The 26,147-nt window shown below is 43.6% G+C and overlaps 1 protein-coding gene and 1 non-coding gene across 2 annotated transcripts in view; both read left to right on the top strand.

Annotated features, from left to right (window-relative positions):
- The first annotated feature begins 1,478 nt into the window (after positions 1-1,478).
- On the top strand, positions 1,479-1,620 carry LOC143384426 (U4 spliceosomal RNA). Its single transcript, XR_013089317.1, has one exon. It is a non-coding gene; the product is annotated as a U4 spliceosomal RNA (small nuclear RNA).
- Positions 1,621-14,049: 12,429 nt separating this feature from the next.
- Positions 14,050-26,147, top strand: part of Vps37b (VPS37B subunit of ESCRT-I) — a 31,314-nt gene continuing 19,216 nt past the window's right edge. The window contains exon 1 of the mRNA XM_076866604.1: positions 14,050-14,205. Coding sequence (XP_076722719.1) covers positions 14,095-14,205 — 111 coding nt within the window. The 5' untranslated portion in view covers positions 14,050-14,094. The remainder of the gene's footprint in view (positions 14,206-26,147) is intronic.

Below are 26,147 nucleotides of genomic sequence, written 5' to 3'. Positions count from 1 at the left end.
ATACTGAGGTCCAAGAAGCAAAGTCATTTGTTTCTCCTCTCAATGACCAGAACCCAGGTTACCCACACTAGGCCATCTCTTCTCATGGAAAGGCAAAACAGCACCTCCTACCATGAATCCAATTCCTTTTGCATACAGGGTGCAATGCCAGAATCAGTGGAGAAGTGTGTTTGGTTTTTCTGACTCCAGAGTTTATAGCTAATTGGCAGGGACAGGTCAAATACAGGTGGAAAAGGGTTTAGATAGCTTGCAGAAAGGAATTCCAAAGAGGACAGATAAATAAAGAGCAAATGGAAGAGGTGACTTGCCAAGCAGAAGCAGGGGAAAAATGCACTTATCAGCAAACCCAGACTGCCCTTCCATGGTCCATTCTCCATAAGAGCCAGAGGGACCATTTTTTTAAATTATTATTATATTACCTCATTTTTGTGGTACTGGAGATTGAACCCAGGAGTTCTCTATCACTGAGCTATATCCCCAGCGCTTTTTTATTTTTTACTTTGAGACAGAGTATCACTAAGTTGCCCAGGCTGGCCTCAAATTTGTAATCCTTATACCAAAATTGAGTCTTCTGGAAAGAAATTGGGAAAACAATTCCATTTACAATAACCTCAAAAAATAAAATACCTAGGTATAACTCTAACCAAGGAGTTGAAAGACCTTTACCATGAAAACTATAGAACATTGAAAAAGGTATTGAATAAACTTAGAAGATGAGAAGACCTCCCATGTTCATGGATAGGCAGAATTAATGTTATTTAATTTTAATATTACCAAAAACAGTGTACAGAAATGCAATCCCCATCAAAATACCAATGACATTCTTCATAGAACTAGAAAAAACATTTGTTTCCTCTCATAATGTGGAGACTGGAGAGGCATTATTCCCTGAGCTTTAGGGTCCTATGGAGTAAGTCATTGCCTTGGCCTATATGCTGGAGTGTTGACCCTTGTTTTCTTCTAGGAGTTGCATCGGTTCTGGTCTAATTCCTAGGTTTTTGATCTATTTTGAGTTGATTTTTGTGCAGGGTGAGAGAGAAGGTCCACTTTCACTCTCCCATATGTGGATAACCCAGGAAAATGGGGATAAGGTCTCATGAAAAAAAAAAAAAATTGTCCACCCCACTCATGTTTTTCTCTTGCTGGTTATATCATAATCCTGGGGTTGCTTTGATACTTTAATCCCTGTCTTTTGTATTAAAGCTATTAAAATATTAAAAAAAAAAAAACAACAAAACACTTGTGATCCTCCTGCCTCAGACTTCCAAGTTGCTGGGATGACGGGGGTACACCACACGTGGGCTCCAGAGGGGCCTTTCTATATGTGTGGGTGTGTGTATGTCTGTATTTACACATGTCCTTATGCAGATATAGATAGGTCTTCATAAAATGTGAATTATATCATTTTCCTGCTCAAAGCTTACCTTAGCTTTCTGCTTTCTTATAATGAATTCCAGTTTTGCAGCTATAATTTAAAAAGCTTTGTGCAGTGGCAGTGTTATAGCTGATGAGGTTTATCTGAGGTATGATCATTGCTAATTGAAAACCTTTCTCAATAACCTGCCATGATGACTTGAAATACAGTTGGCATCAGCAAATTTTTGACAGTCTCTATGGAGACGGGATTTTTCAAAAATGGTCTTCCATGCTGGGTGCAGTAGTGAACACCTGTAATTCCAGTAACTCAGGAGGATAAGGAAGGAAGATTACAGGTGTGTGCCACCATGCCCAGCTTCACTTTTTAATTTTTAAAAGTTATAAAATGGAGTGAGGATAGGACATGGTAGTGCATATCTATAATCCCAACAGTTTAGGAGGCTAAGGCAGGAAGATCACAAGTCAAGGCCACCATTGACAATTTAGCTAGACTCTCTCAAATAAAAAGGGTGGGGGCCAGGCGCAGTGGCACATGCCTATAATCCGAGTGACTCAGGAGGCTGAGGCAAGAGGATCATGAGTTCAAAGCCAGCCTCAGCAAAAGTTCAAGGTTAGCCTCAGCATTTTAGCAAGGCCCTAAGCAACTTAATGAAACCCTGTCTCAAAATAAAAAATAGAAAGGACTAGGAATGTGGCTCAGTGGTAAAGCACCTACAATACCCAGTACAAAAACCCTACATGGGAGCTGCGGTTGTGGCTCAGTGGCAGAGCACCTGCCTCACACATGTGAGGCACTGGGTTCAATCCTCAGCACCACATAAAAATAAATAAACAAAATAAAGATATTAAAAAAAATCTACATGATCCAGGTTTCTTATTACCTGAAATTCTCTTGTTATTCAATTTATTTCCTTGGTTATCATATACATCTCCTCAGCGGAATGTAAACTTCATGGGGACAAAGGTCTCACCTGCTCTGTTTACTGTTCTATTTTTGGTATGTGGAACTGGGCCAAATTCACCATAGCTGCTCAATGAAAAGTTATGAAAAGATGGTAAAATGAAAAGAGGCAGGTGGGATTTTGTTTTGAAGAGGGAAGCTTAAAGGAACACATAGAGCTGGTGCCACTATATTTCTTAGCTGTGGATGTCCCTGAACAGTGAAAGACACTGTGCCACTTTGTGTGGTCCTTGAAACATTGTAGACGTATTATTAATCCCATTTTTTCCCCTCTCTTCTTTCAAGAGGGGGTGCCTTCTCTGATCCACGCCAAATTGGCACTCTCTCCCAAGCCTCCAGTTTTTTTGTGTGTATATAATTCCATCCTGTTGAATTGCACAGGAGGCACGGTGCAGATTAGGATGCCATTTTTGAGGGGGGAGGTGGGGCTGACTTGGGTAGATCAGATGAGGCAACTCCTCTGGAAAGAAGAGAGGAAAGGAAGCAGGAACAGGAGGCAGGAAAAGGAGGTGGAGCAGGTGGGGGCAGCTGGTGTGAGATGATGTAAGATGATTAGCACCCAGAGCCGCCTCAAGGTGTCCCAGAAACACTCTCTCTTCCCACATTTGCTGCCTGAGATGAGGTATGGAAAGTTCACCGTGATTAGTCGTTTCCGGATTTAGTGCCTGAATTTTCACTCTCTGTTGAGAAGAATCTTGAAAGAAAGAAAAGAAATTAAGAAAGAAAAGAAAGAAGGAGCATGGAGTGAAAAGAAGAGTAAAAAACTACCTGACTATTTTCAGTAGAGAGAGGAAGTGTGAACTTGGGCAACATGTTACCTAAGTGGAATGAATGTCAAGTGCTTCTGGGACTATTGCAGGGTCAGATAATGTTATGAAGGTGCCACCTTGATTTGTTTTCTCCAGCTATGTGATTTAAAAATGATGTGGTCCACATAAGTAGGATATGATCTATCCTGCTTTAAAATCAGGAGTGGTGGGAAAGTGGATGGGAATATAGTAGCTTGAGCACACGTTCAGAAGTCCCCAAAGGAAAAAAAAAGCTGGAAATGTTGTGGGGATTGAACCCAGGTGCATTTGAACACTGAGCCACATCCCCAGCCCTTTTTTCATTTTTTGAGACACAGTTTTGCTAAATTGTCCAGATTGTGCTTAAACTTTAGATCTTCCAGTCTTGCTGTCTTGGCCTCCTTAGTCTCTGGGGTTACAGGAATGTGCCACTGCACCCAATCTGAATAATTGTGTGTGTGTCTGTGTGTGTGTGTGTTGCAGGTGGGGTACATGAGGGATTGAACTCAGGGGCACTCAACCACTGAGCCACATCCTCAGCCCTATTTTGTATTTTATTTAGAGACAGGGTCTCACTGAGTTGCTTACCACCTTCCTTTTGGCTGAGGCTGGCTTTGAACTTCTGATCCTCCTGCCTCAGCTTCCTGAGCCACTGGGATTACAGGCGTGTGCCCCGTGCCTGGCTTTACTTTTTAATTTTTAAAAGTTATAAAATGGAGCTAGGGTAGGACATGGTAGTGCATACCTATCATCCCAGCAGTTTGGGAGGCCGAGGCAAGAAGATCACAAGTTCAAAGCCAGCATTAACAATTTAGCAAGACTCTGTCAAATAAAAAGGGAGGAGGCCAGGCGCAATGGCACATGCCTGTAATCCCAGTGGTTTAGGAGGCTGAGACAGGAGGATCATGAGTTCAAAGCCAGCCTCAGCGAAAAGCAAGTTGCTAAGCAACTCAGTGAGACTCTGTTTCTAAATAAAACACAAAAAAAGGGCTGGGGATGTGGCTCAGTGATATAGTGCTCCAGGTTCCCTCCCTAGTACCCCAAATGAAGGGGTGCACAAAGCCCTGCTCCTTAAGTGTGGGCTGCACCCAGCACCTTCCTTCTGAAGATCACAATATGAAAAGGGTAAGAAAGAGTAACTTGACAGTGGAGGGTCCGACAGCCACAGCATACTTATAAGTATGCCTCACTGTGCTCAGCTATATATTCTTTACTGTTTACACAGATTTTTGTTTTTGTGCTGCTGTGGATCAAAACCAGGGCCCTGTGCATGCCAGACTGTCACTGAGCTATATCCCCAGTTGTAGTTTTCATAGTAAGTAAATATTTTAAGTGTTTGAACATGAATTTGTATATTTTATTATAAAATATTTAAAATTTGCCAAAGGGATAGAAAACAATATAATAAACCCATCACCCAGTTGAGAAATGAAAGATGCAAATTACTTTTATGGCTAAAAAAAATCTGTAAAGTTTCTTTTTTAAAAAGTATCACCTTGAAAGTTTCAGTTTCTGGTTTCAACCTAGAAAGTTTGAAAGCCCAAGGCCTAGAAATCATGTCTCTCTAGATCCACCCACGTGCAAACCCACTCAGGTGTTATATCCATGTCCCTGTGGTTCTCAGAGTTGGAAGGGATTTCTAGAGCTGATTTAATTTCCTGATGCAGGAACCTAACATTCTTAAAATTGTCTGGCTTGTTATAATGTATTGATGCACAGAACAGAGAGCTCACTGCCTCTCTGTTTTAGCTGCAGTAACCAGACAAGGAATATTGTAAAGCCACTCCCTAAAGGCCATTTTTGGTGAGGAAAACAAGGTTCTGGGATTTGAAAACTGGTGAGGCCCTTCTTAGGGATGACCTCGGAAATCTCTGGAAGGGCAGCAAACATTAAGTCACTGTGCAGAGATGCCCCGCCTCCTGCAAAATGGGATTGGCTGATCCACAGAAGGGGTAAAAATAGCTCCTCTATTTTCCTTTTTCCTTGTTTGCCTGAAATAATGGTATAAGGAATGTTATTGGTGAGAGATACAAAAAACAAGATCAAGACCCCCTTCTTCCTTTAATATGTCAGAACAGTAACAAAAGAATTTTACGAATTTTAGAAGATTCAACAATTTTGGAGCAGTTTTAGTTTCCTAGCACAATGCTAAGGAAAAGGCAGAGATTCCGCATGCACCCCCTGTCTCCGCACACGTGTTCCCTCCCTCACCAACACTCCCAAGTGCAATTCTCACACGTTGACAAACATGGTCACCTAGAGTCCCAGTGTACTTTAGAGTCACCTCCTGGCATCCTACGTCCTACAGATTTGTATGAATGTACACTGACGTGCATCGACCATTATAGCATCTGGTAGCAGATACTCCGTGCTCCCCCTCTTTCTCTCTCCCCCTCTCCCTCTCTCCCCCCTCCCTCAAACCCTGGCCACTGCGGATCTTTTTACTGTCTCCATAGCTTTGCCTTTGCCAAGATGTCATATGGCGGGAGTCACAGGGCATTGCTTTCAGATTGCCTCTTCAGATGGGCTTCTCTGACTCAGTCATGTGCACCTAAGTTCCCTTCATGTCCTTTTATGATCTCAGTTGCTCTTGTGGCTCTCTCCCTCCCTCTTTTTCTCTCTCACTACTAATGAGGCAGGAGGAAGGGTTCAAATAGGCACAAAGGAAACTTAACCCTCCAAGGGTCCAAACTTGGACCCTCTGTGAAGTGGGGCCGAGAAACTACAGACACAAGGTCAGGCTGGTTCCCGGGGAACGACAGACACCTGTTGCTGGTACCCAGACCCCCTCTAAAAAATAGGTATGGTAATCTGATTGGACTAAAGGGCATGTGAAGAGCCAGTGGACACCCAGTGCCTTCCCAGGGTTGGGCCAGAAGCTAGCCCCTGAACCCTTAGCGTCATATAAACCCCTAGACAACAGACTCCCGTTGGCACCTTCTCTTGGGTCCCCTCATGTTTGGGAACTCCCCTTTTTTGTCTATTACTCTAATAAATTCTGCTACTTTGCGTTCACCCCTGTGTCAGGATTTCATTTTTTTAATTCAGAAGACAAAGAACCCTCCCACCCCATTCCATGTTACGGGGGGAACTGAACCTAGGAGTGCTTTACCACTGAGCTACAGCCCCAGATTTTTGTTGTTGTTTTTGTTGTTTTTAAATTTCGAAACAGGGTCTCACTAAGTTACTTAGGGCCTTGTTGAGGTTTTGAGATAGGCTTTGGACTTGTGATTCTCCTGCCTCAGCCTCCCAAGTGGCTGGAATTACTTCTTTTTAGAGCTGAATGATATTCCATTATGTGGATGTGCCACCATTTTTAATCCATTCATCCACTAAAGGACATCTTGATTATTTCCAAGTTTCAACAGTTATGAATAAACCTGTTGCAAGCATCTATATGTGGATTTTTGTGTGAACTTAAGTTTTTAGCTCCTTTGGGTAAATACCAAGGAGCACAACTGCTGGATTGTATGGTAAGAGTATGTTTAGTTTTGTAAGAAATAACCAAACTGTCTTCCAGAGCAGCTGAACATTTTGTATTCCCTTCAGCAATGAATGAGAATTTCTGATGCTGCACATCAAGAAAAATACATTTTGTTGTATATGGTGGCACATACCTGTAATCCCAGTAATTCAAAAGTCTGAGGCAGGAGGATTGCAAGTTGGAGGCCAGTGTCAGCAACCTAGCAGTAAGGCACAGTGATGTGTAGGTTCTTTTCTTGTGGATCCAAAGAATGAGACCCAGGGACATTAGAGGGTAAGAGGGAAGTAACAGAATTTATTTTTGAAATAGGAAGCAGAGCTCCCACAAGGAAAGGGTCCCCAGAGAGGGGCGCCTTTGTGTGCCTACTATCTAGGGGTTAATACACATAGGGTGTTGCTGGAGGTGACATTTAAAGCTAATGACTAATGAATTTTCGAGAGGGGAGTTTCCACATCCAATCAGAGTGAGACACTTGGTCATCTGGCCCAGTGTCTACTCAGGATGTTGGTCATATGTTGATCATGCGCTGTCTGGCTCAGCAGATACTTTGAACATGAAGTTGGGCTCTCTGGGATGAGAAACTTGGACTTGTTGCAATGGTGGTCCCTGCCTGTCTAGCGTATCATATTTCTGGCTCCTGCTCTCAGCCAGACCCTCAGCAATCGGGTGAGACCTTGCCTTAAAATGAAAAATAAAAAAGGCTGGGGATGTTGCTCAGTGGTAAAGTGCCCCTGAGCTCAATCCTTAATACCAAAACAAAACAACAAAAACTGGAAAAGTAAATTTCCAGGGACTCTGAAATAGGGAGTTTAGAGTAAATCAAGCGGCTGGGGTGTAGCTCAGTGGTGGAACACATGCTCAGCTAGTCCACGGCCCTGGGTTCAGTCCCTGGTAACAAGATATAAAAACAAAAAAGAAAAGAAGCCAGACAGAGTGACATATGCCCATAATCGCAGCTACTCCAGAGGCTGAGGCAGAAGGATGGCAAGTTTGAGGCCAGCCTGGGCATCTTAGGAAGACCCTGTCTCAAAAATCTTAAAAAGAGGTTGGGCTGTAACTCAGTGGTATTTACACACACAAATAAACACGTGCATATTTCTGGCTGCTGTCCATTTTACTTATGACCATCTCATAGATGCTGCATTAGTTATCTGTTGCTGTGAAATAAATTACCCCAACATTCAGCAGCTCAGAACAACAAACATCCCAACTTATCTCACAGCTTATTCCTTCCGGCTTTGCTGGGGACTGAACTCAGGGCTTCATGCATATTGGGCAAGCATCCTCCCAATGTGCCACATCCCCAGCCCAGTTTCTCTCTTCTCTTCTCTTTTTTAGTGGCCTTTTTTTTTTTTTTTTTTGTCTGTTTCTTTTCTTTTTTCATTGATACCTAAAGCCAGGGAATATGTTTATGGGGTAAGGTGTGGTATTGTATGCATCACACATGACACAAAGGTGATGATCAAACTGGAGTAATTGGCACATCCTTCACTTCAAATATTGATCATTTCTTTGAATCGGGTTGCACAGTTTCTGAGGTTCAGGAACTGACAATGACCTAGAGCTGGGGAGGGCCGGCTCAGGTGGCTCATGAAGCAGCATTCAAATTCTTGGTCAGGACCACAGTCATCTGGGATGTCGCTGACAAGCCTCAGTGTCTCATCACCTGGGCCTCTTCAAAGGCTGCCTGAATGTCCCCAGGCAATAACAGCTGGCTTCCCCCAAAGCAAGGCATGAGGGGAGCACAAAACAGAAGCCACAGTGACCTTCACAACCCAGACTTTAAAGTGATGGACCATCAGCTCTGCTCGACTTTATTGGTCCCACGGACCAATGGCACATGTGAGAAAGGACCACTGAAGGGACTGAATATCAAGAGATGGGAACCCGTAGAGTTTCGGGTCTTTCTGACCTTCATCAGTTACCTGCTTCCCATTATTATTATTATTTTTTTGTCATTTTTAAATTCTGGGTCTTAATCTAAGAAAAGTTTTGTTGCAGGACCAATTTGCCACATCCTCGATTAACTGAGAATCTGTTTTTCTATTCAGCCAAAACTCTCATCACATCCTGTTTCCTGGATTGTAGGGATAAAGAAAAGCTTTCTTGGTCTGGGGTTGTAGCTCAGTGGTAAAGTGCTCGCCTAGCATGTGCGAGGCCCTGGGTTTGATCCTCAGCACCACATATAAATAAAATAAAGGTATTGGGTCCAACTACAACTAAAAAATAAATATTAAAAAAAATTCAAGGGGCTGGGGTTGTGGCTCAGTGGTAGAGCGCTCACCTAGCATGAACGAGGCACTGGGTTCGATCCTCAGCACCACATAAATGTAAATTAAAGATATTGTGTCCACCTAAAACTTAAGAATAAATATATATATATATTTTTAAAAAAGTTCACTCTTGGAGCACAGAACTCTAATTATCAACCCTCTCAAACAACAACAGGATAGCTATCACTATTATTATTTTTTGGTCCTGGGGATGAACCCAGGACCAAAATTTTAGTAAGTGTTCTACCACTGTGCTACATCCCCAGCCCTGTTGTTATTATTAAAAAAACAAGAAACCAAACAACAGAAAAGGACAAGTTTTGGCACACATGTAGAGATGTTGTAATCCTGTGCGTTGCTGGTGCAACTGCTACAGAAAACAATATGGAAATTCTTCAAAAAGTTGAAAATATTCTGTGGGGGGCTGGGGATGTGGCTCAAGCGGTAGCGCGCTCACCTGGCATGCGTGCGGCCCGGGTTCGACGCTCAGCACCACATACAAAGATGTTGTGTCCGCCGAAAACTACACCATGTTAAAATGGTTAAGAGAATAAGTGTTATGTTTCATAAATTTCACCACATTAACAACAATTATCGGTGCAACCACTTTGGAAAGCAATTTGGCCATGTCAAAAAAAGCTAGAAACGTAAATACCTTGTGATACCCATCAATAGGAGAAAGGACTGAAAGTTATTACATATGTATGCAACGAACCACAGATATGACAACAGATCACATCACATGTCTACACGTATGTACATACATATATACATGTATGTACATAGTTGTAGTTTGGGGGATTTTTTTTGTGGTGCTGGGAATTGAACTCAGGGTCGTGTGCATGCTAGGCAGCTGCTCTACTACTGCGCTACACCCCAGCCCTTCCTATTTTTTAAATTAAATCATTTATTTATTCTAATTTGTTATATATGATGGCAGAATGCGATTCATTTCATATTACACAAACAGAGCACAATTTTTCAAGTCACTGGTTGTACACAAAGTATTTTCACACCCTTCTTAATTTTTAAAAAATTCTCTCCCTAAATTTCCCAGGCTGACTTCGAACCTAACTCACCTCCCCAGTAGCTGGGATTATAGGTGTGCACCACCACGTCCACCTGTGTGTATTATTTCCATTAAGGACGTATACATATGAGGTAAAATAATGAAGTGGGAGAATAGCTACACTCTGGAGAGGGAGAAAGGAAATAAGACTGAGGAGGAAGGATATATAGGGACTTCAACTCCCTCTGGGATGTTTATTCCTTAACCTGGTGAGTATCTCAGTGTTTTTTAAGTTTTTTTCTCTCTTATACTAGGAATTGAATCCAAGGGTGCTTTACCCCTAAGCTACATCCCATCTTTTTTTTTTTTTTTTTTTTTTTTGGTACTGGGGATTTAGCCCAGGGGTGTTCAACCACTGAGCTACATCCCCAGCTCTTTTTTAATTTTTTGTTTTGAGACAGGGTCTCACTGAGTTGCTTAGGGTCTTGCTAAATTGCTGAGGCTGGGCTTTGAATTTGCAATCCTCCTGACTCAGCCTCCCAGGCTGCTGGGATTATAGGTGTGTGCCACCACGCCTGAACATCCCCAGTCCTTTTTGTTTTGAGACAGATTCTTGCTGCTGAGGCTGGCTTTGAGTTTATGATCCTTCTGCCTCAGCCCCCCAAATCACTGGGATTACAGTATGTGCCCTGCTCTTTTGTATGGCTGAAAGAGTTCATAAACTAACCCCACGTGGTAACCAAAAACTAATAAAGAAAATTTAATATACAAAACAAGTCTAATCTCAAGTCAAAATAACCAAAATTCTGCATCCTTTACTTTTACAATACACCCAAATAACATCAACCTTAGCTATGATTATTAAAATGATGTTTTATGTTTGTATATTTTCTCTTACCTTCTAAAATGGGGACTGTACCTAAAACATCTTTTCCCATCTGGATGACTAGTATGTAGGTCATTCGGGGAATTCAGGTGTTGGTACATGACAGTGACCATGGTGGTGACATCAGGCTGAGTCCCAGTGGGGCACGGCCTGTTCTATCCAATGCCTTGGGGAATAATTCCTCCAGTGCCTACACACAGCTGTACCTAGTGTGTGCTAGTGATCTTTTTTTTTTTTTTTTTTAAAGAGAGAGAGAGAGAGAGAGAGAGAGAGAGAGAATTTTTTTTTTTTTAAGTTTTTTTTTTTTTTTTTTAAAGAGAGAGAGAGAGAGTTTTTTAATATTTATTTTTTTAGTTTTTCAGCAGGCACAACATCTTGTTGTTTGTATGTGGTGCTGAGGATCGAACCCGGGCCGCATGCATGCCAGGCGAGCACGCTACCGCTTGAGCCACATCCCCAGCCCCGAGAGAGAATTTTTTAATATTTATTTTTTAGTTCTCGGTGGACACAACATCTTTGTTTGTATGTGGTGCTGTGGATCGAACCCGGGCCGCATGCATGGCAGGTGAGCGCGCTACCGCTTGAGCCACATCCCCAGCCCGCTAGTGAACTTTTAATCATGTCAACGTCTTCTCCCAAACTTGAAAACATTTATGAATAATTCTATCAAGGTTCATAGCAGAGAAAGAATTCAAATTCCAAGGCAAAAAAATCATACAGCTCAATTACATGAAGATTACTTATTTGTGTCTGTGTGTGTGTGTGTGTGTGTGCGCACCTTCCAAACAATTCCTGATATTGTGTAACAGGAGATATGTTGCTCACACAGCAACAGTGTTCCTTTGAGAGAGAAACCCTAGCACGCACATACATTGCCCTTGATTCATAGAGCAAAATCCTACTTAACCCACAAATATTACAGGACACACGTGTGTTTAGAGAAACCCAAATTTCAGTCAACTGAAAGAAAAGGAAAAACAGGTCCATCCATGCATTAAACTGACAGGCTTGACATCAGTATGAGGAATCAAGTTGATTTTCTTTTCTTCTCAAGAGTAACAAGAAATTTTGAGAACAGCAGAAAACAAGACGGTTCTATGGTTTGCTCTGTTTGACAAAGGAAGTGGTGTGTGACTTGAATAGGTTGGTGGGAGAAAACAGGTTTGGGAAGAGTTTTATAAGAGGCCCTGGCAAGGCTGGGATTTGATCATCATTTAAAGTTAGCACTTGAGAGGTCACTGTACACAAGTGTACCATTCAGAAGGCTTGCTCTTGGTATGTTCTTAGCTAAATCACCTCAACCTTCTGAGTTCTCTGACCCCAAATCTTATTTTCATCTTCTGCCGGGACTGAGGACATTTTCTGGTCATCTTAAGCCTCATAGGTGAGAATTTCCTGGAGATACAGCTACAATTCTCTACAAGTCTACCAGGTCTACTCTTTTTCTGGAGAGAAAAGATTTTAAAAAGCAAAACACTGTTACCCTGACCATAAGTTCAACTTCCTAGATGAAATTCCCTATTTATTGTGTCCCTTCCTTCTCAGGGAAGGGACACAATAAATAAAAGTTTTCTTTTTTTTTTCTTTTTAAGGAAATTTTATTGCTTTGCTAGGAAAGGAGAAATACAAGGGACTTCTGTCCCAGAGGCTGCTATTCTGCCCATCAGAGAAAATGGGGCTTTTTTTTTTTTTTTTAAGAGAGAGAGAATTTTAATATTTATTTATTTATTTTATTATTTTTTTTAGCTTTTGGCGGACACAACATCTTTGTATGTGGTGCTGAGGTTCGAACCTGGGCCACACGCATGCCAGGCGAGCGTGCTACCGCTTGAGCCACATCCCCAGCCCCCAGGGTAAGTTTTCTTGACCAAGTATAAAGGAAGAAAAGTATGAGTGCCCTTTGTGAACTCAATAAAACATTTTGTTTACAGCTAATATGAAATGCCTCCTCTAGCTTTCCTCACTTTTTTATAAATGTGAGTCCTTGGTGCAAGAGGCGGGAGGGAGAGAACAGACCAACAGAGCCAGCCAAATGTATGGCTGGACAACGCAGACCTTGTGTTCTACTGATGGGAGTCGGAAAGCCATCATCTCCACGCACAAAGCCTATCAGTCAGCAACAGGCACTTACTGAATGTCCTGACTGTGTTCAGGGCGACGAGATCAGTGTGGTATGATGCCAGCTTGCTGGGCGCCAGACTGGGAGCCAGGAGACCTGCCGGTGACTTCATTTTGGGAAAAAACAAGAAAACTTCCTTCTGCCAAGTTTCCCTATGGGTAAAATTAGGGGGCCAGAGTGATTAGACGTTCTTAGGTCTCTTCCAGTGAGAACTGTGGTGGATCATAAGTTTCCAGACTTCTGGATCTCCAGGGGCTTCCAAAGCTGGGGCATCTGAACAGTTCTGCTCTAAATCACCTGTCTCCATAAGGGCACACTGAGGTACATTGGATGTCTGGGCATCTTGAGATGGTGCAAAGGAGCCACTCAGGTTTGTCCTTGCCCATAGTGCTCCAGCCCTTCTCTGGCTTTCCCCCATTTCTCAAATGTACCAAGCTAAACCTGTCTCAGGGCCTTTGCACATGCCTGACTTGCTGACTTGAGTTTCCTATGGAATGAATGCTGGTTCCTTCCTTCTTGATCTTCACATCTCCTTAGACGGCCACCTTCTCTGAGAGAGCAAGCGCTTACTTCTCTCTAAAGGTCACCCTACCGTACATAGGGTTTCCTTATTATTCTCTTCTTTCAGCATCCATTTCTTTTGGGGGCTCTTCTATTATACAATCATTTTACTTGTTTCTTGTGTCCCCGGAGTCCTCTTTGTTTTATTCAGAATTGTGTGTCTCCATAAGTATTTGTTACATAAACGATTTGCAGCCCTGCAATTCCGAGAAATCAAAGGGCATCTAGTCTTGTCTTGGCCTTCAGGGGTCCCTGGTTCAGGCAGGGCTCACAGCGGTGGCAGTGACTTCCCACAGTCTCCTTTCTTTGGCTTTCTTCCTTGTCCTTGAGGAAACAGGCCTTATGACATCACCAGCGCCGCTATGACATCATTACCGCGTTCTCTGCGTCATCAGATGGGCCCCAGAGCCCCTCCTCCCTTGGAGGCCCCAAAGCTTTGCTGACCCAGCACCCGCCGAGAGCCCGGCGGGTCTGCGGCGCGCCACGTCACGTCCGCCCGCCCGCCTGAGAGGCGATGACGTCACGCCACAGGGCTGGCGTCACGTGCCCCCCCGCGGGGGGCGGGCCTCGAGGGCGGCGCTTCCGGTCGGCGCAGCCTGGCGGCCGAGCAGCGGGGTCGGCGGCGGAGACGCGGGGATGGCGGTCGCCGGCGGCGAGGCGCGGTTCGCCGGGCTGTCGCTGGTGCAGCTCCACGAGCTGCTGGAGGACGAGGGGCAGCTGACGGAGATGGTGCAGAAGATGGAGGAGGTGAGGCGGCCTCGGTGGGGAGCGCCGGCCCGGGGCGGATGCGACCGGGGTGGCTGGGGACGGGGGCCCCGGGCGGGAATAGGCGCGTGAGGCGGGCGTGGGGAGCAGGGACGCGGACCCGGAATGGGCGTCGGGGACTCGAGGTCGCGGCCGAGCGACGGGTGACCGCGGGTCCTGGAGCGGCGCGGCGGGGAGCCTGGCGTGGGGAGGCTGGGGAGCCCCGGGGCCGGCGGCGCCGAGCCCGCGGAGAGGCCGGGGCCGGGGGCCGGGGGCCGCCGCCGAGTGTGGGAGGTGGTTCTGAGAAGGACCGTGGGGCAGGGCGGGAGTTTGAGGCAGAGCCCCAGACGGAGCCGGGGAAGGAGAGCCGTCGGGTCCCAGGGGTCCCAGGAGTGCCGCCCGAGCGCGCCTTCGCCTGGACGGCCCTGGCCGGGTCGGGGAGCGTGCCTGTGGGTGGCGGCAGGGTCCCTGGCTCCATAGCGTTGTCCCGGGAGGAAGAAGGGAACGTGGGCTCCTGGAGTGACTGTTACCCCGCAGCGTCCTGCCCTGCCCTGTGGGTTCCTGAAGCTGTTTCTGGGAGGAGATAAGCGGGGTGGGGGGGAGTGTTGGGAGCCGACTGCTCACCCCTCCTTGGTAGTCTGGGGCCAGCCCAGCCTCTGGAAGGCATGAGCCCGCCCTGTCCTGGTTACCTGCCTCCATACCTTGTGTGGTTTGCTTTAACGGGTGACTAACTTTAGCCTTGCGGATGGATTTGCTGTAGGCGCTTCTTTTTCTCAGCCCTTTGGGAATGTGTCTTGGGAAGTCCGGTTCTGTGGGTCTGGGTCTCCACCAGGCAGATGGCCCAGGTGATCCAGCTGACACCTCTCACTCTTCCTTTGTCTCTCAAGCCTGAGCCTTCCCACGCCGCCGGCAGTGCAGAGCATCTCCCCCAGAAGCCCTTGTGGGGGGCTTTTGGCTTTCTTTCCAAAGAGGGATTATTCAGCCCTGGGCCAGTCCCCTTAAAGGGGGGCTTGTGTGGAGGCTGCACATTCAAAATCCCTGGAAAACCCTCAACAGATCATTGTCTGGAGCCACAGAGAGGCCACTGTAGTAAGATGGTATCAGTCTTTCCATTAATACACCCCTTGTATTCACAGGCTTTGTAACTTGGCACATATGACATGGCTCCCAGATGCAATTTACCCCATTTATGGTCTCCATGTGGCACTTTCCATTTGAGAGAATAATAAGTGACAAAATCCATCTTTCTTGACTGACTGAGAGTTTCATGTCTACAAAGAAAGGAAACCTTTGCTTAGTTTTTCTGCTTTTTAGTTGCTGGGAGACCTTTTGTTGATTGTCAGCAGGGCATCTTTCTACTTTAATGATAAAATGATAGGTATATTTCTCTAATGTGTACACGGACTAAAGTTACTTTGTTCATTGTGACGATTGTGTTTCAATAAGAGCAGAATACTGTAGCTTTATTGGTGGTACATTAATAGGAATAAACTGCTTTTTAGTTGCCAGAGGACTGGGGAATGAGTCTGTTTGATTCCAAGGCTGTTAGGTACAGCCTCACTTGTTTCTTCTACCTGAGAACTGGAGATTATTTAAAGAGAAAGGCGAATTAAACTAGCAGGTTTTTTTTTTTCCTTTTCCTTTTCCTGAGGACTGACTCCACTGTTGTAGTTCAATTTAAATTTCTCAACAGTAGTTTGTTCTTTTGGGTGTAGTGCTTTTAAAACAAGGAAATTAAATTTGAAAATCTACATACCTTAGGTAGATCACCTAGTCAGGGTGACACTGCATATCCTGTTGCCTTCCTTATTCATATGGTATGTTTCTAAAGGAACAGATATAATGTGAACAGTCAAAGTTTTGACCATGGTAGTTTTACTCACCTGGTAATGTTATCTGTTGATTTATTTTGAGGTGGTCCCAAAACCTGGTAGAAATTATTTTATGTACTGTCTACTCTTTATTTTTGAAAAAAAAAATATGTTTAGTTGTAGATGGACACGGTACCTTTATTTTATTTATTTATTTTTAGGTGGGGCTGAGCATTGAACCCAGTACCTCACACATGCTAGGCAAGCGCTCTTCCACAGAGCCCCAGCCCCAGCCCCAGCCCTAGCCCTGAACTGTCTGCTCTTGACCAAAGGAGCATTTATGATAGACTTTGGAATCATACATTCTAGACTGAACACCCCTACTTTTTAGCTGTGTAATTGGAGGCATGTCACTTTACCTCTCTGAGCATTGTTGGAAAGGGATGATATAATAATATCTGTTATCATAGAGTTGGTGTGAGGATCAGTTGAGATAGTGACTGTTAAATACACAGTCTGTATTTAGTGCTCAATAAAGAATAATGGCAGCCGTGTATGGTAGTACACACTTGTGATCCCAACTACTCAGGAAGCTGAGGCAGAAGGATCTCAGGTTTGAAGCCAGTCTGGGCAATTTAGTGACACCCTGACTCAAAGTATATAATAAAAAGGTCTGGGGATTTAACTCAGTGGTTGAGCACCCCTAGTTTCAGTCCAGTACCATAAAATAAATAAATAGGTAGAGATGGGGATGTAACACAGTAGTAGAGTGCTTGCCTAGCATGTGCAAGACCCTAGGTTCAGTCCCAGTACTGAAGAAAAAAGACATTGCAATTAATGACAATCACTTTCGCTTTCTCTCTTTCAAAGTTAACTGACAGTCATTAATACCAAATCATCCTGACAGGTTAATAGTCTCATTTCAATATTAAGTACATTTTTGATTCACCATTAACCTGGGAAACAATTTACCTTTCTATGATTAAAATGGTTATGTGTCTCAGGTCTAGGAAGAAATGGTTAATGCAACAGGCCTTTCACAGTATCAGATCTCTTAACCTGAATGGAAGCCTTTTTTTTTTTTTTCCCCTTAATTGGCAGAAGGCAGTGTTTTAAATTGTAGAGTAAGACATCTTCAAGCCTGAGGGGATATTTTGTGGTGACTGGAAAGTGTGGCTGGGTTTTGAAGGCATTCACTGTTAGGCTCTGCATTATGCTTCACTTACATTGTTTAATTGTGGTGTGTGAATTTTGACGCAGGTCAAGACATTAAAATAATGTTGGAGCTATAGACTTTGTGGGCCTGTTTTTTTTTTTTTTTTTCTTTTCCTATTTCCCCTGTCCATTATACAGTTCCATATCCTTAATGATTATTTGCTGTGGGCTGACCCTTCATGTACTTTTTTTTTTTTTTTTTTGTATTGGGGATTAAACCCAGGGGCACCTAACCTCTGAGCCCCATTCCCAGCTCTTTTTATTTTGAGACAGGGTCTTGCTAAATTACTTAGAGTCTTGCTAAGTTGTTGAGGCTGGTCTCAAACTTATGGTCCTCCTGTCTCAGGCACCCACCCCACCCCCAGTTGCTGGGATTACAGGCCTGTGCCACCACACCTGGCTGTATGCATATGTCTTAATTTTTGAATTTTTACCCCCCCCCCCTTTTTTTTTAATGAGACTGGGTCTCACTGTGTTGCCTAGGCTGATCTCAGACTCACAGTCCTCTGCAGCAGCCTTCTAAGGAGCTGGGGTTACAGGGGTGTGCTGCTACAATTGGCTCATTTTTATTTTTACTTAAAAAGTTATTTTTACATGGCAGTAGAATGTGCCTTTATCTGTCCACATTAACCCCATTGGACTGGCAAGGCACTCCCTTAAAAGGAACTGTCACTTAGGGAATTAGGCAAGTAAACCAGGCCTCTTGGGTCACTTCTCCCTATGTACTTTCTAAGGAAATACCACTTGGTTGGTGCTACTGAACGGTTCCACTATTGATTCAAATTCTGGATATTTGTTCTGTGGTGAGTGAAAATGCCCACAAGTAAGAAGCCAGGGATCTGAAAGATTGTTTTGTGGAAAGTAATGAACTTTGGTCTAGAAGAAGCCACTTTCCTAAGGCCTGGGGGCTGTGATTTTGTGTGAGTCTGGAGAGCTACTACAGGAATCATAATGGCTCATTGAAAAGTAGCACCCTTGCTTAAAGTCCAGGACTCCTTCCCAAACACACAGGCTGAATGAATGCAGTTGGACTTTGATTTTTAGAAGCCAATATTTTAACTCTTTTGAGTATATACAACTGGAGTTTTTTTCTCTCCATGTTGTATGATCATTATTGTTCATGTAAAGGCTTTACCTGTTGTGGGTCAGTCTTTTATGGATCATTTGAGTAAAATTTACTGTGCCCAGGAATATCTTCTGAAATTTCTCCTGAAATTCTCATTTTATGTGTGTGTGTGTGTTTTTTCTTTTTTTCTTTTTCTTTTTTTTTTTAGGAGGCATCCTGATGTGGCAAGAATGTAGTAAGAGTTAGTTGTGTGATCACGTTTAAGTTAAATTCTCTATGCTTCAGTTTCCTCAACTGTAAAGTGAGGACAGTAATAATGCCTACCTTTTAGAGTTCTTTTGAGGTTAAATGTTAGTACTTGGCACAGAGGAAGCCTTCAGTAGAGGCTAGCCCCTCCCCCCCCTTTTTTTTCTTTAAATACCAGCGATTGAACCCAGAAGTGCTTAACTGCTGGGCCACACCCCAGCCCTTTTTCTACTTTTTATTTTGGATCAGGGTCTCATTTAGTTGACTTGTGATTCTCCTGTGTCAGCCTCCCAAATTGCTGGGATTATAGGCATGCACCACCATATCCAGTGTTCCCTTTCTTTAATAAGAGATTTTCAGAATTGTTGGATTGCCTTAGATGAAATTTGATCCACTTGTTTTATTTAATCGATCTTTACTTCTTTATATTTTTAGTGTAGTAGGGGCAGTATAGCACTGATATTAGAGTCAGAACTGGCTTTTTTAAAAAATATTTTTGTTGTTGTATATGGATACAATACCTTTATTTTACTTACTTATCTTTATGTGGTGCTGAGGATCGAACCCAGGTCCTCACACACGCTAGGCAAGCGCTCTACTACTGAGCCACAACTCCAGCCCCACAACTGGCTTTTGATACTAGTGGTGCGACCTTTGGCAAGCATTTAGTCTTTCCAATTTCAGTTTCCTTGTTAGAAATAAAAGGGATAATAATAATAGCTTACTTCATAGAGCCGTTGGACAGATTAAATAGGTTTGTAAGATACTTAACATGGTACCTAGTACAAAGGGAACACTTGGTAAGTAGTTATCACTGGTTATTATTGCTGGAACTAAAAAAGCACAGTATATTTACTGCCCAGATGGAAGATTCCATTTCAGTTCCACAGCTCTTGAGCATTTCCTGGGCATTGTAAAGGAAACACTAGTAGGACAATAGGACATAATCCCTGTAGGAGAATTTGGGACCAAACCAAGTACATGTAACCTTTTAATAAAGAGGTATAGAATTTCAGCTTAGGAATATGGAAAGAGTCACAAAGGTGGATCATGGCACAGCAGTGCCATTGAATTTGTACTCTTTTGTTTTTAATTAATTAATTAATTAATTTTTTAAATTGGTTGTTCAAAACATTACAAAGCTCATGATATATCATCTTTCATACATTTGACTCAATTGGGTTATGAACTCCCATTTTTACCCCAAATACATATTGCAGAATCACATCGGTTACACACTCATCTTTTTACATAATGGCATATTAGTGACTGTTGTAAAATTTGTACTCTTAAAAGTAGTTAAAATGGCAAGTTTGGAGGCAAGGGTACTGGGGATTGAACCTGAGGTGCTTTATCACTGAGTCATATCCCCAGTGGGCCCCCACGCTTTTTGAGACAGGTTCTCACTAAGTTGCTGAGTCTGGCCTCAAACATGAGATCCTCCTACTTCAGCCTCCCAAGTTGCTGGGATTACATGTCCACCACCATGCCTAGCTAAAATGGTTTATAAATTTTGTGTATATTTTAACTACAGTTTTCTTAAGAGAATAAGGAAAGCCCAGATGTCAGTTTTTTGGGGGAGGGGGTAGCAGAAATTGAACTCAGGGGCACTCAGCCACTGAGTTGCTTAGTGTCTGGCTTTTCTGAGGCTGGCTTTGAACTCATGTTCCTCTTGCCTCAGCCTTCCAAGCTGCTGGGATTACAGGCGTGCACCACTGTGCCTGGCTCCAGATGTCATTTGTAAGTGACATTGAAGGTTAGATGAAAAGAAGCTCTGCCTAGATTAGATTTCTAGTGTAAAACAGTGGTCTTTGATAGGTGGGTAAACTTTAAGAAAATAAATTATTAAATGCAATAATGCCTACCAGAAAGTATAGAGAATAGTAAAAAGAAATCTGTGCACCTGCCACCCAACTTAGGAGGTAAAAACTGTCATCCTGACATAAAGCATCCTGTGTTCACTGTTCTAAGGGCATTCTCCCCACCTCTGTCCCCAGCCATTATCTTGACTTAGGTATTTATTTTTCTAAGAAGGATTTTGACAGACAAAATAGGGGATCAGAAAGAAGTGACAGCAGGAGCAGAGACACAGAGACAAAAAGGCGGGGGGACAGGCTGTGTGATTAGTGAGTTCCTATCTACTCTGGCCAGATGGGATTTGCTTACGTGTAGGGAAATGACAAGAACTAAGGCTGGCGAGGGCGGAATGCAGGGTGTGAGCTCCATGTTAGTTAATTTTGTGGCAGGGAGCAGAGGGGCAGTGGAATGAGAGTTGCACTTTGGGAAGAGTCATCTGGCCCCAGAGTGTGGCTGGAGTGTAGGAGACCCAGGGAGACCATGCTGGAGGCAGAATTGGAAAGTGCGGGTTAAATAGCAATTAGGATGGAAGCTGGGGCTCTGGTAGGGTTGGGACCAGCCTAACTTCCCCCTCTCCTGTTGTGTGTAGGACTTCAAGGCTTTCTCTTCCAAAGCTCTTCCCTGACCTCAGTCATAGACTCATGATCCCTTAGCCTCTTTGGTTATTTCTTCTGTTGCACTTGACACCATTTTATAAGGCACTTCCTTCTCTGTGTGCCCAGCTAGCATAGGGGCTCTATTTTGTCATGTTTGTGTTTTCAACCTGGTGTTCAGCACAGTTCCACCTGGCGCAAAGGATGTGCCCGCTTGGTGCTGCTGAGTGAGTGAAGTGACTGGGGTTCAAGTGGCCCAGTAGGAGAATGGGCACAGTGAGCCAAGAATGGGGGAGGGAGTCATTGTTAGAGTGTGAGATTTAGGGTTAGCATTGCCTGACCCTGCCCAGCAGATGGGAGGAGTGCCTGTGGTACTGGGGATTGAACTCAGGGTGCTCTACCACTGAATTGCATCCCCAACCCTTTTTAAAATTTTAACACGGGTTTTGCTGAGTTGCCTGTGCTGGCCTCCAACTGTAATCCTCTTGCCTCAGCCTCAGAATTGCAGGTGTGCTTCACCACACTTGACTCTTCCAAGTGCTTGTTGAAATCAAGGGGAGGTATCAAGTTTAAAAAGCCATTAGGAGTAATTAATGAGTTGGGAGAAGGAAAGAGGTGCCATTGAAGAACAGAAAAAAACAAATCCAGTGACCTTATTTTATAGGCAACTGGACTTTTTTTTTTTTTTAAATAGTGCTTGTGAATGAATACATCACACTGGCCAAAAGTGGACCCTAGAGGTAGACTGGCCTGAACTGAACCTCATCCCTCATGTGCAGAATGGATGTGCTCTTGTGCTCAGGCAGGCCAGCTGGGTTGGTTAATTCTCCACCCCCCCCCCTCAGTATTTGTAGCAGAATGTTTTTATGGAGATTCGTGCCAAGTACACAGTACAAAGTTATTTGCAAAGACCTGTATCAGCCACTGTTGGCTAGGTAATCACTGAAGCTGAGAACATGCTTAGACAAGAGCTGAATTTGATTTATTTCCTTCCTCAGCAAGGTGAGTTTTCGGATTCCATCATTGTTCAGGAAAACTGTCTTGCCCAGTGGTACAAAGAGAGAGGAGCGTTCTTTGTTGAATTTCTTTATGGGGAAGAATGGAAGTAGAGAGGTAGACTTAGCTTTCTTGTTTCTAGGTGACATTACAGCCCGTCAGTAGGAAGTTTTGAAGTATTTCTTGGGGCTGGGGATGTGGCTCAAGCAGTAGCGCGCTTGCCTGGCATGTGTGCGGCCCCGGGTTCGATCCTCAGCACCACATACAAACAAAGATGTTGTGTCCGCCGATAACTAAAAAATAAATATTAAAAAATTCTCTCTCTCTCCCTCTCTAAAAAAAAAAGTATTCTCATAGAATTGTGAGGAACTTTGTGAAAAGTAGACATTTGAGTAGTTATACCTCAAGCTGTGTCAAGGTTAATGTTTCTTTTCTTATTTTTTTGAGACAGGGTCTCACTGAGTTGCTTAGGACCTTGATAAGTTGCTGAGGCTGGCTTTGAACTCCTGATCCTCTTGCCTCTTGCCTCCTGAGCTGCTACTATTACAAGCATTACCCACTGTGCCCAGCTAATGTTTCCTTTAAACCAAACCTTTTGTTATTGCCAAGTTAATCATTGGCATGGTGAAGTTAGGGTTGTGTTCATATCCTTGAGGTCTGTAACACAGTGCCTAGTGTGGTGGAGGGACACCGTGAGTTCTAATTCACGTTCGCCCCAGGTAGCAGTTTGTACTAATGTGAACACAGCCAGGTTCAAGAAAATGTGTTTATTACCTGACCTTTTTGGAGAATCCAGTGACTTTGGAGATGGAAAACCTGTATGTTGCAGGTCCCCCCCACCCCTCTCCTTCTGTTCCTTTCCTTCCTTTGCTGGAGATTGAACAAGTGTCTACAGCTGAGCTATACCTTCAGCCTCAAGCTTTCAGCTCTTAGGACCGTGCAGGTGTACAGAAGCTGATTTCATAGAACATTGTATTTAATAAACAGTAATGAAGCCTACACACCCTAGTTGGGGGAGACCCAACAAGCTTTTGGGAGGTGGGGGAAGTCAGCAGGGAATGTTTCCTGGAGGAGACAGTGACTCACAAGCTGTGATTCAGAGATGAATTAGAGCTAACCAGGTAATGAGGGAGCAGGGCTCCAGGGCATGGGGGTGGGCAGCAGGAACAAAAGCTAAGAGAGGAGAGGACATTGAAGTATTGCAAGCATTGCAGGAGGGACCAGCAGAGGGAATCATGGGGGATAATGTCAGAGTGGCAGGAAGGGGCAGATGGCCTCATCTGCTGTAGTAGTGAGGCACTTGGGCCTGACCCTTTAGCCAGAGAGCCACTGGAGGATTTAGTCAGGGAGTGCTGTGATTGGTCACCCTTGATGTTTATGAGGATGATTCTGAGATTTGAGAGGATAAAACTAGAAAGCAGGGAGATCAGTTAGAAGGTGAAAGATAATTGATAAAATTGAACTTTGGGTAGCCAAAATAATGGACTTTGAGGGCATAAGCTGAATTCAGAACAGAGCCTGCTGAGTCTTGCTTTGCCCAGTTTGAATAATAATACCCTTGATCATATGATGTATCTGTCAGTGGTATATTTTAAAAGTATGTAGGGAAAAACTAATAGAGCAAGTCACATCAAGAAATATGTGACATGGGATGGGGATTAGTGATAGAACACTGAAGAGGCACCTGTGAGACACTGGCTCAGTCTCCAGCAAAACATTTATGTGCATGGCACACACCTGTAATCCCAGCTACCTTGGAGGATGAGGCAGGAAAATTGCAAATGCAGTTAGCCTAGGCAACTTAGTGAGACCCTATCTCAAAATAAAATGGACTGGGAGGTAGCTTATGTTGGAGTGCTTACCTATACAAGACCCTGGATTCAATCCATAGGACTGTTGAAGGAATATATGATAGAAATGCAAAAGCTTTAAAATGCATGAAAATTGGGAAGTCAACTATTGAGTGCAGTAGTTAAGACAAGATTGAGATTTTTAGTAAACTTTGGGGCAAGTATTAAATCTTCCTAAATGCCACTTTCCTCCTCATTAATTTAGCAATATTAATAATAATATCCGAAGGTGCATGTGGTGGTGCACACCTGTGGTCCCAGCCATTTGAGAGGCTGAGGCAGCAGAGTCGTGCATTCAAGGCCAGTCTAGACAACACAGCAAGATCCTGTCTCTTAATAAAAACCAAAACCAGAAATTTAATGTCCTTATTGAATTATTCTGGGGATTAAATAAGATGATGTGTGTAGCCAAACGTGGTGGCGCTTGCCTGTAATCCCAGCAGCTTGGGAGGCTGAGGCAGGAGGATCAGGAGTTCAAAGCCAGCCTCAGCAACTTAGTGAGGCCCTAAGCAATTCAGCAAGACCCTGCTTCTAAGTAAGAATTATATATATATGTGTATGTATATATATATATGTGTGTGTATATATATATATATGTATGTATGTAAATGGTCTGGGGATGTGACTCAGTGGTTAAGTGCCCCAGGGTTCAATTCCCAGTACTAAGGAAAAAAAAAATATATGTATAAACTGTTTTAACACTGTGCCTGGCAATAAAAATCCAATATATGGAAGCCATTTCTGTTTTTCATTCTGTAGTGTGGGGCTGTGTGATTTGGGATAGCATTTCCCATTGAGCTCTAATTTGTGAATGTTAATGATGATTACATTAACAGGGGTTCCATGGTAATAGATTTGGAAGCCAGTGAGTTCAAGGGGGATTGGTTTTGTGTCTCTGCCTGCTTGCTTTGCTGCTTTCTCACTGCCTGGGCTATGTGGCAAAGCTCTAGAAGGGCTTATGTATATAGTATTATTCTCAGACATACTTGATTGTAGGACTTGAGTGGAGAATCTTATTGGGTCTTGTTCTTATGGGGCCTGTTTTGGCAAATGCTTATTTAGGGGATAATGTATCCATCTGTTTCCATAGTCCAAGGGTACTTACTGATCTATCTAGAAAGTGTAGTAGTTTTTGGATATTCATAATGACATTTCTGTGTCATCAAGGAAAGGCTAGCTACCTTAGTTTCATGGAGTCTCTTTGAGAAAGCGGGGAAGTATCTAGTATTTTTCAAACCAGAATGCATAAATCTTAACTTTTTGCCATAGTTTGAATCTTGAATGTCCCCCACAAGCCTGTTAAAGGCTTAGTCACCAAGGTGGTACTATTACCGCCCTTGAGAGATGGGGGCCTAGTGGGACCCCAAAGGGATTGAGGGACCCTGGCCACTTCCCGGTTCTTTTTCTAACTGGCCATGAGGGGAGCAGCTTTGCTCCCCCAGGTGCTCCCCACCAAATGCCTAAAAATCACTGGGTGTGCCTGATTGTGAACTAGAACCTCCAACTGTGAGCCAAAATAAATCTTTTTCTTTATACATTGATTATATCAGGTATTTTGTTATAGTGATAGAAAACCAACTAACACATATATCTAGGCAGTCCTTTGGGTAAAACATCTGATTCCCTACATCAGGTATGATTGTACAGCTTGCCTGCCTGCCTCCCATTCTCCCTTCCTCCCTTCCTTTTGAACCCAGGAGCACTTTACCACTGAGCTGCATGCCCAGCCCTTTTTATTTTTATTTTATTTTGACACAGGGTCTTACTAAGTTGCTGAGACTGGCCTCAAACTTGGATTCTCTGCCTCAGCCTTCCAAGTCACTGAAATTACAGGCGAGCACCACTGCGCCTGGCAAGATACAGTGTTTAGTAGTCGTAAATCCAGGATCCACCTGACAGGCATTTATTTTTTTTATTTGCACTTATGTAAAGACTAGTCTGAAAATACTCATACATTGATTTCTTCAAATTGCAGTTAAAAGGAAATAGAGATGAGGAAAATCCATTAAGCTCTTAATAAACATCGAATGTTGGTTCTAGTCAGAAATTACTAATAAATATTAAGGTTCAAACAAGGGGCTGGGGATATAGCTCAGTAGGTAGAGTGCTTGCCTCACATGCACAAGGCCATGGGTTCAATCCCCAGCACCACAAAAAAAAAAAAAAAAAAAAAAAAAGGTTCAAACAAGCACGGTGTTGTACATCTGTAGTCCCAGGAACCTGGGAGGTTATAGTGGGAGGATTACAAGTTCAAGGCCAGCCTCAGGAATTAGCACGACCCTAGCCACTTAATGAGACCCTTTCTCAAAAT

Source organism: Callospermophilus lateralis, chromosome 1 (genome assembly GCF_048772815.1).
Source record: "Callospermophilus lateralis isolate mCalLat2 chromosome 1, mCalLat2.hap1, whole genome shotgun sequence".
NCBI lineage: Eukaryota > Metazoa > Chordata > Mammalia > Rodentia > Sciuridae > Callospermophilus > Callospermophilus lateralis.
The sequence above is the reverse complement of the archived record's forward strand: the minus strand, read 5'-3'. Positions and strand labels throughout refer to the sequence as shown.